Source organism: Henckelia pumila, chromosome 2, assembly GCF_033568475.1.
Source record: "Henckelia pumila isolate YLH828 chromosome 2, ASM3356847v2, whole genome shotgun sequence".
In the NCBI taxonomy this organism is placed as follows: domain Eukaryota; kingdom Viridiplantae; phylum Streptophyta; class Magnoliopsida; order Lamiales; family Gesneriaceae; genus Henckelia; species Henckelia pumila.
Genome location: NC_133121.1, coordinates 95,722,114 through 95,732,648, shown reverse-complemented (window position 1 = coordinate 95,732,648; position 10,535 = coordinate 95,722,114). Strand labels below are relative to the sequence as shown.

The 10,535-nt window shown below is 38.0% G+C and overlaps 1 protein-coding gene across 1 annotated transcript; it reads right to left on the bottom strand.

Annotated features, from left to right (window-relative positions):
* Positions 1-304: 304 nt before the first annotated feature.
* On the bottom strand, positions 305-3,927 carry LOC140884175 (uncharacterized). Its single transcript, XM_073290844.1, has 3 exons — positions 3,174-3,927; positions 1,009-3,093; positions 305-858 (listed from the first exon to the last, which is right to left on the bottom strand). The coding sequence occupies exons 1-3, from the start codon at positions 3,904-3,906 to the stop codon at positions 524-526; spliced, it is 3,153 nt and encodes a 1,050-aa protein (XP_073146945.1). The 5' UTR covers positions 3,907-3,927; the 3' UTR covers positions 305-523.
* Positions 3,928-10,535: the final 6,608 nt, after the last annotated feature.

Genomic DNA, 10,535 nt, shown 5'->3' with positions numbered 1-10,535 from the left:
TCTTCTATTTTTATTTTTAATTTTTCTGCTACTGTATTAAGCATGATTATTGATCCATCTCCTATTCGAACTTTTAATCCTTTATCATATTTCTTCCAATAATGATTTGGAAGTATATGCTTGCTTCCTAAACACATACTTGCTCCTGTATCAACATAAGCATGTATATGATATGGTTTATGTTCTTTGATTTTAATTTGAATTTTTATATATATACTATTTGGATTAGTTTCGTTTTTATTATTATTATCCATTCTCTCAATTTTTTTTTTAAGAGATAAGGGTAAAATTGGTATTTAGAAACAAAAGTTTCTCTCTTCAGGGAGTTGAAAGTAAGTTTTATTTATGTAGGGATTTATAAATAAGTTATAAAGTGTTTTAGGAAGTGATTGACCCTTAGTGAAACTCCCACCTGACAAAGAACTCCAAAAACACCACAGGAAGTAATTGGGTTACAATTATCCAAGTAACTCATGCATATTTGATGTCAGGCATTTCTAAGATTTTGTCTCTGGGTGTAGTCTTAGGAAGCTTTGATCTTCTTCAGCCTCAATAGGACATCTTTCATATTCGGCCTCGCTTCAGGTATATCTCTTGTGCATTCCAAAGACAGCCCTATAATTGATTTCAGCCATTTCTTGTATCTGGCTATAATAAGTTCTTCGTCCACATTCAGTAAAGTAGCATCAGCAATTTGCATTATAGCGTCCGGATATGATTCGGATGCCCATTTCGTTAAGCTCAACTCTCCTGTAAACATCTCATTTGTTGGCTTCTTTCTTGTGAAAGTCTCCATCAACAATATCCCATAGCTATAAACATCCACCATGGTGGACACTATACCTGATGATCCATACTCTAACAAAAAGGTGTGTATCATCATCAAAGCTTAAAAAAAATTATTCGCAGATAGTAAGATACATATATACATCAAAAGCTCGCAAAAATATTCGGTTAAAATTGGAAAAACTGGCACTTAAATTATAACCCTTGAGTAGAATATCTTACCTGGTGCCATATACCCAATGGTCCCTAAAGTTTTAGTCTGTGCCACCCTCTGGTCTTCTGTTAAGAATTTGGCGATACCAAAATCGCCTACATGTGCTACCATGTCTTCATCCAAAAGTATGTTGCTCGGTTTCAAATCACAATGGGTGATTGGTGACGAATATCCTTGATGCAAATAATCTATTGCATGTGCCACATCTTCCATTATTTGTAATCTTTGATAAATGCTCAAGGGCAATTCATGAGAATAGAGCCATTTGTCAAGGTTTCCATTGGGCATATATGCCATCACCAAAGCCTTCATATCAAGGTTGGAGTAACTGGTAATGACCTTGACTAGATTTCTGTGGCGAATGCTTCGTATTATTCGGCACTCTGTCTCAAAGCTCCTGAGTGCACGATGCATATCTAAATTGAAAACCTTAATAGCATATATCCGCCCATCAGAAAAAACTCCTTTGTATACAAGGCCATAGCCACCTTGTCCAATAATGTTTTCATCGTTGAAGTTACTCGTGGCTCGAACAATTTCGTAGTATGAAATCCTTTCATGAGTGAGGTGAAGATGCAAATTGGTTAAAGCTGAAAACGAAGACTTTTTAGTACGACATGCCAGAAAAATTAGCACAGTAGTGGCTGCAACAACAACAAAAGCTATAGGAGGTAGTATGTATCTGTATCTTAAGCTTTTGTTGTTTTTCGACGACATGCTCGTAATATTCTCTTTGCATGCCTTGACCAGGAAACGATAAGCTCCACACAAATCTTTGTTACCTTTGAAAGACTCAGCCGTGAAGTTAACAAAAATCCCGCCGTCTGGAATTTTACCACTGAGTTCATTGAAAGAAACATTAAAGTAGTCAAGGTATAGAAGTGTCTCCAAAGACTTGGGAATTGAACCAGAGAGATGGTTGCTGGATAGGTCCAAGTACTCCAAGGCTGTCAAGTTCGCAAAAGAGTCGGGTATGATGCCACTGAACTTGTTATTTGATAAAGCTAGAACGCTTAAACTTGGAAGATTCCCTATAGTTGTTGGGATCATTCCAGAGAGTTTATTTCCATATAATAACAAGTCTCTCAAACTCTCCATACTACTGATTTCTTTAGGCAGTTGACCATCAAAGAAATTGTTTGATAAATCTATCCTTCGAATGACCTTATTGAAAAAGAAAGTTGATGGAATATGAGAATTGAGAGAATTGTTTTCAGCTTCAATAATTTGTAACATCGGAAGGGTTCCTAAACAAGTTGGTAGCGTCCCGGATAGATTATTGTCCCAAACCGTAACAAGATACAAGTTTTTCAGATTGCAAAAGCCATGGGGGATGGGACCCTGTAGCTTATTGCCATACACTTCAAATGCTTGCATGTTGCTTAAACGTTGTATTGCCTCCGGGATCATTCCCGTCAACTCATTAAATCCAACAGTGAATGCAATTAAGCTGCTGAGATTACCAATTTCATCAGGTATTGAACCCTTGAGTTTGCAAGAATAAGCAACAAAGGAGTCAACGGATGCCGACAGATTGATGGAGCCAATAGATTTCGGAAGCATTCCAGTTATAGGGTTAACAGCAAACTGAATGAAGCTCAGTTGGTTACAACTTGTGAGAGATGTCAGGAAATCTTGTTCAGGTATGGATAAATCATTTGTGAAATGATTGGCCGCAACGTCTAGCAATTTGAGCAGACGCAAGTTGCCAAGATTTGTAGGTATCTTCCCGGTGAAAGAGTTGTTAAATAGGCTGAGGGTATTGAGTCTAGAGAGGTTTGAGATTGAAGTTGGAATTTCTCCAGTGAGTTGATTATTACTAAGGAAAAGTTGTTCAAGATTCGGAAGCCCTTTGTCGATGAAAGAAGGGAGATTGCCTGATAACTCATTCTGTCCGACGGAGACTGTTTGCAATCTAGATAGATTGAAAACAGAGTGTGGTAACTCACCATCTATTCTATTTTGGGCCAATTCTAGCACTTCTAAGTTTGATAGACGTCCTATTTCTGAAGGAAGTCCCCCTTGAATGGTGTTGTCTTTCAAAACTAATATAACTAAATCTGACAAATTGCTGATTGATGATGGAATAGAACCTGTAGTACAACCCCATTGCTGTGTCAACTTAAGAAGACATATAATATAACCTATTCAAATATCAAACATAGTACCGTACCTGTCAAATTGTTTCTTGCGAGAGAAAGTGTCTGAATCTTTGACAAGTTTCCTATTTCCACTGGAATGCTTCCGGTGAAACTATTGCTGTATAGAAAAAGCTTCTTGAGTTGGGCACAACTCCCAATGCTTGTTGGAATGTGACCACCAAATTGATTGTAAGAGAGACGCAAGATCTCCAACTTTTTTAGTGAATTTTGGCAAAGCGTCGGCGGGAGATTTCCAGACAGCTGGTTCGAATAAACATCAACTTCATACAAAGAAGAGAGATTGAATATGCTCCAAGGTACATTTCCGAAGAAGCTGTTTCCTGACAAATTTAACCTCTCAAGATTGGTTAAAGTCCCGAAACTTAGAGGAATACGACCGTTGAAATGGTTGAAAGCCATTTTCAAAACGCGGAGGCGCCTCAGGTTCCCGATTTCGTCCGGGATTTGGCCATAGAAACTGTTGTTACTCACGTCGAGATATGTTAAGAACGAGAGATTTCCCATTTCTTTTGCAATGGTTCCTTGTAAATCCATGTTGAAAAGATCCAAAGCCGTCACCCTTGGGTGCTTCTTCCCGCAAGTTACGCCAACCCAAGAGCAATAAGAGGTCCCTTGTGACCAGTTTTGAGCCAATATGCCATTGGATGCAGAGGTTGTGAGAGCCTTGATTGCTAGAAGAGAGTACTCGTCGTCGTTGAGAGATGATGTCAAGCACGTACTAATCAATGCTATACTCAACAGCATGCAACAAATGGGGGACTCTTTTCTCATTCTTTTTTTTTTTTTTTTTTTTTTGGACTCGTAATAAGAAAAATTGTCCAAGATTAACCAACCAATCAAGATGGAAAATCTCAGCTTACCCAACAAAAAAGATAGTACTAGGTAATCAGCTTAGAATTAACGAGAAGATAGTTCAAAAGCAGTCATTATATTGAGAAAGAAAATGAAATACATGAGAGTCCTTGCACTTGCACTAGAATTATAATTAATGTAGTTGAAGTTGACGTAATTTATTTTTCCATGAAAACAGGACGATTCCCAGAAAGACCGTCATGTTCGAAATGAATGATGGGGCCCAATATATAACTAATGCCAAAGAATCCATGAGTCCACCATTGCCACCAAATGTTATTTTCTACGACGACTTGGTGTAGACTCTAGATAACGTTATTTTTCCGCAACAATATTAATTGCTTTTGTAAGACAAGATGACCCATAGACCACAATACCAATTCATAACTTTTTTTTAGTTTGGTGTTGTTGAAGTATGCTTCTATCATATTGAATGGGAATAGAGAAGAGATCGGATCAAAAAATACAGATGAGATGAATTCAGTGATCAGATGAGTTCATGGTCAGATCGAATACTGAGATCAAATCGAAGTGGATGGTCAGATGAGTTCTTCAGATGAGTTCATACAGATTGATTTCTCAAGTACTGAGACTCGGATAGAAGCCAGATAAATTGTCCGAGAAGCTGTAAGATTGAAGGTAGATCAATGCAGATCAAAAGTATTAGAGGAGATCATACTGATGTGAGAAAACTTATCGGTTTGGACCATGTTGACTTTATAATTGGGCCGTAAGTTGTTGTTGACCTAAAGCCCAAGATGAAAGTCGGTGTAATTCTATATAAGCAGATGAAAGCTGGTCGTAACCAACATAACAGAAAATCAAATTCTTCAATCTTCAGAAAATATTCGAGTGAGAAGAAAAGAGAGATTTCAGAGTAGAGAGCTGGGGCGCAGATTGTGACGAAAAGAATTCAAGGATAAAATCTTGAATTGAGTTTGTATCTAACGTTAGAGTTTTTCTTGGCTGTCTCTGTAATAAGCTCGGGCCATGGACGTAAGCAAATTCCTTGCCGAACCACGTAAATACCTGTGTTATTTATTTTGCTTTCGCGTGCATTGGTGTTTGATCTGCGTGCGTTGGGTTTTATATGTTCGTTGGGATTGTGTTCTTGTTCTGTTGTGTGCGTATTTTTTGTCAACGTTTTCGGAATATTACATTCTTCTAGTTGATTCCTAACAACTGGCGCCGTCCGTGGGAAAACTAAACAAAGATGGTGGGATCAATGAAGTTTGATATTGAGAAGTTTACGGGCAAGAACCATTTCTCGCTCTGGAGAATTAAGATGCGGGCAATCCTGATAAAGCAAGGATTGGTGGAAGCTCATAAGAAGAAGGAGGAGATTTCTGATGATATCAAGAACAAAGATGAATTGCTCGAGAAAGCACACAGTGCAGTTATTCTATGTCTGGGTGATAGACATCTTCGAGAGGTGGCGAGAGAAGAATCTGCAGCAGCTGTGTGGCTTAAGCTTGATAATCTATACATGACTAAATCTCTGGCTAACTGTCTGTACATGAAACAGAGGTTGTACTCCTTTGTGATCAAGGATGAGAAGAACCTTGAAAACCAGATCGAAGAATTCACCAAGATATTGGATGACTTGGAGAATATTGAAGTAAAGATTGAGGATGAAGATCGGGCTTTGATACTTCAAAAAAATGCACTTCCTAAAGCATATGAAAATTTCAGGGATGTGTTGCTCTATGGAAGGGAAGCAACAGGAAAAATCCAAGGAAGATGGTACTCTGGCCGTAGCTTCAGATGGATATGACTCAGCAGAAGTATTAGTGGTTTGTAAAGGTGATCAAAACCACGAATGGATACTGGATTCAAGATGCTCCTTTCACATGTGTCCTATAATATCTTGGTTTGAAAAGTTGGAGGAATCAGATCAGGGCATGGTACTGTTGGGGAATAATCAATCATGCAAGATAAAGGGCTCAGGAAATATCGGAATAAGTATGCATGATGGGATTGACCGAGTACTCACTAAGGTGAGGTATGTGCCCGAGTTAAAGAGAAACTTGATATCATTGGGAACACTTGATGCTCAGGGATATTCATTCAAATCAGGAGCAGGAAGTCTCTCAGTGTCTAAAGGATCTCTGGTTGTTATGAAGGCTATCAAAAGGAACCACCTATATGTACTACAAGGTGAAACAATTATTGGAAGTACAACAAGTATTCAGGAACAGCAGGACAGAACCAAGCTATGGCATCTTAAGCTTGGACATGTAAGTGAGAAAGGATTACATGAGCTGTCTAAACAGGGTCTGTTAGGTGGAGATAAGATCGAATCACTTGATTTGTGTGATATATGTGCTCTTGGGAAATAAAAAAGAGTATCGTTTGGTCAGAAAAGTCGCACAACTAAGCAACCATTGGCCTACATTCATTCAGATCTATGGGGTCCTTCTAGGGCAGAAACTCATGGTGGAGGCAGATACTTCATGTCTTTGATAGATGATTACTCAAAGATAGTATGGATATTCATCTTAAAAACTAAGGATGAAGCTTACGATAAGTTCAGAGAATGGCTGCTGGTAGTTGAGAACAAGAGTGATCGAAGAGTAAACACCTGATAACAGATAATGGGTTGGAGTACTTATCTGATAAGTTTGTGAAGCTATGTGAGGAGAAAGGCTTTACTAGACACAGAACAGTGACAGGAACACCACATCAGAATGGCCTAGAAGAGAGAATGAACAGAACTCTTTTGGAAAGGGTCGGATGTATGTTGATCAATGCTTCTCTACCTAAGTCCTTCTGGGGATAAGCATTATCTACTGTGTGCTATTTGGTCAATAGGTGTCCATCCAGTGCAATTGGTTTCAAGACACCAATGGAAAAGTGGAGTGTAACACCTGCAGACTATTCAAACTTGAGGGTATTCGGATGTCTTGCATATTCTCATCTGAAACAGGACAAGTTGGAAGAAAGGGCAGTCAGATGTATATTCATTGGGTATCCGGATGGTGTGAAGGGTTATAAGGTTTGGAACCTGGAGTCAAAAGATCCAAAGTTCTTCAACACCAGGGATATGAAGTTTGATGAATTCAAACTGGGATATAAAATGAATATATATAGAAAGAACAGTCAGATCAGTGTGAATGATAAACTACCGTTTGAGGTGGAGTCTTCTGTGCCAGATAAAGAGTCAGAAGAGATGCAAGATGAGAATGTGATAGCAAGTGATTCAAAAGAGGATTTGAGTACATAAAATCTTGCAAGGGACAGAACCAGAAGGGAGATCAGAGCTCCTCAGAGGTTTGGTGAAGCTGATTTGGCTTGGTATGCACTTACAGTAGCTGAGGAGGTGGAGTATTCAAAGCCAAATAATTATGATGAAGTTATGGCGAGTAAACATAAAAACAAGTGGACTGAAGCTATGAATGAAGAGATGAACTCACTTGATAAGAATCAAACCTGGACGCTAGTAGATAGACCGGAGCATCAGAAGACATTGGGATGAAATTGGATCTATAAACAGAAGAAAGGAACTCCTGATACATATCAGATCAAGTATAAAGCTAGATTTGTTGCAAAGGGTTTTGGTCAGGTAGAAGGAATAGATTTTAATGAAGTCTATTCTTCAGTGGTCAAACATTGTTCCATTCGGATTATGTTAGCACTGGTGAACCAGCTCGATTTGGAGCTTGAGCAGATGTATGTGAAAACTGCGTTTCTACACGGTGACCTGGAAGAAACTATATATATGAACAACCTAAAGGCTTCATGCATCAAAAAACCCAGAACAAGGTCTGCTTACTGAGTAAATCATTGTATGGGCTAAAACAGAGTCCGAGGCAGCGGAACAGGAGGTTTGATGAGTTCATGATTGGTATTGGTTTTGTGAGAAGCCAATATGACAGATGTGTCTATCTGAAGAAGGATGAAGGGCATGTTATCTTGTATCTACTGATTTACGTTGATGATATTTTGATTGCAAGTAAAAGTAGGGCAGAGATATCATCCTTGAAACAACAGCTCAACTCAGAGTTTGAGATGAAAGATCTAGGAGAAGCGAAGAGAATATTATGCATGGACATAATGAGAAACAGAAAAAGACAGGAGATTCATCTGAGTCAGAAGAACTATTTGAAGAAGATTATTCTAAGGTATAGCATGAATCATGCAAAATCTGTCTTGACCCCTCTGGGACAGCATTTGAAGCTATCTGCATGTCAGTCGCCTGAAAGTGAGGAAGACAAGATGAATATGACTGGTATTCCATATGCTAGTGAAATGGGGAGTCTCATATATGGAATGGTGTTTAGTAGGTCTGATCTGGCATACGCAATCAGTGTTGTGTCAAGATTTATGGCTAATACAGGTACATATCATTGGAAAGCTTTGAATTGGATTCTCCGATATCTCATAAACACAACTGGGTTGGGGTTGAAGTTTGAGAAACAGCAAGATGGGATTGATCCGATGATTGGATATGTGGATTAAGATTTTGCTAGAAACTTAGACACAAGAAAGTCATTGACTGGATATGTGTTCACCTTTTATGGCATAGCGATCACCTGGAAGTCTAATCTACAGTCAGTGGTTTCCCGTTCTATCACTGAGGCAAAATTCATAGCTGTAACCGAGGCCATAAAAGAAGGATTGTGGTTAAAAGGGATGATAGCGGAGCTTGGTGTGAAACAAGATCAAGTTGTGGTACATTGTGACAACCAAAGTGCAATACACTTGACAAAACACCAAGTCTATCATGAACGATCGAAACACATAGATATAAAGATGCATTTCGTCAGAGATGTAATTGAAAAAGGAGATGTGATCCTTGTTAAGATAGCACCAAAAAAAAATCCTGCAGATGTTATGACGAAGTCACTGCCGTATGCTAAGTTCAAGAAATGTTTGGACTTAGTTAATGCGGTGATTGAAAATTAGCCAAAGGAGGCTAGGATGGAGAGCAACATTCAACCTGAAAGAATCAAAGTGGAGATTGTTGAAGTATGCTTCTATCAGATTGAATGAGAATAGAGAACAGATCAGATCGAAGAGTACAGATCAAAAGAATTCAATGATCAGATGAGTCCATGGCCAGATCGAATACTGGGATCAGATCGAAGTTGATGGTCAGATGAGTTCTTCGGATGAGTTCATACAGATTGATTTCTCAAGTACTGGGACTCAGATAGAAGTCAAATAAATTATCCTAGAAGCTGTAATCTTGAAGGCAGATCAATGCAGATCAAAGTATGAGAGGAGATCTGACTGGTGTGAGAAGACTTATTGGGTTGGACCATGTTGACTTAATAATTGGACCGTAATTTGTTGTTAACCTAAAGCCCAAGATGAAAGTCGATGTAATTCTCTATATAAGCAGATGAAAGCTGGCCGTAACCAACATAACAGAAAATCAAATTCTTCAATCTTCAAAAAATATTCGAGTGAGAAGAAAAGAGAGATTTCAGAGGAGAGAACTGAGGCGCAGATTGTGACGGGAATAATTCAAGGATAAAATCTTGAATTGAGTCTGTATCTAGCGTTAGAGTTTTTCTTGGCTGTCTCTGTAATAAGCTCTGGTTTGAGCTTGAATTTTTTCTGTTGGTGATTAATAAAGTGGTTGTGTTGATCTCCCGTGGGCGTAGGCAAATTCCTTGCTGAACCACGTAAATACTTGTGTTATTTATTTTGCTTTCGTGTGCGTTGGTGTTTGATCTGCGTGCGTTGGGTTTTATCTGTTCGTTGGGATTGTGTTCTTGTTCTGCAGTGTGTGTATTGTTTGTCAACGTTCTCAGAATATTACATTCTTCTGGTTGATTCCTAATAGGTGTAGCAGCATGGTAATCAAATTTCAAGTTTAAGCGAGCTTAATACGAGTTCAAGCTTAAAAAAATGTTTGCAAATTTTATTATAATTTTAATTATTTTAAGTCAAATATTAAACAAAATTATATAGTTACCATAAATACAAGATTTAATAAATATTTCAAGTTCTAAACAATAAATATATATGTTTATAAATATATTTTTATTCAAAACTATAATGAAATCTTTCATGTTAAAAATAGTTGCTTAATCGAGTTTAAACACATTAAAACTTAAACAAAATTAAGCATTGTTTGAGCGAGTTATTTAGAACACTGGTAGTAAATCTATGTGTACATGAAAATTGTGGAAGAAATGTTACGGAATTTAAGCCCATAATAACCGATGATCGACAGGCGACAGACAATAAATGCCCAAATAATTGCGGAATAAAGTAATCAACAAGAACACAATATTTTTACGTGGTTCACCCAATACAGGCTACGTCCACGGAGCTGCTGTAAATATTTATTACCGGAAGAAATATTACAAGTGTATACAAAACACTTTCTCTCACCAACCCAAACCCCGAGTATTACCGAGAAATAATTATCTAACTCATACAAGAGAAACACTCGAGAAAAAAACCAAGAAACTCTTTTTTTCTCTCGATTTGGGATGATTAAAATGAACGAAGCAGCAGCCTATTTATAGGAAAAGAAAACGCGTGGAATTGAGGGATTCAATTCATTT

Coding starts and splice junctions, on each gene's coding strand:
- LOC140884175 (XM_073290844.1), bottom strand. CDS start 3,906: ATGCTGTTGAGTATAGCATTGATTAGTACGTGCTTGACATCATCTCTC. Junction 3,094..3,173: donor CGCAAGAAACAATTTGACAG/GTACGGTACTAT, acceptor GTTGTACTACAG/GTTCTATTCCATCATCAATC. Junction 859..1,008: donor CATTGGGTATATGGCACCAG/GTAAGATATTCT, acceptor CCTTTTTGTTAG/AGTATGGATCATCAGGTATA.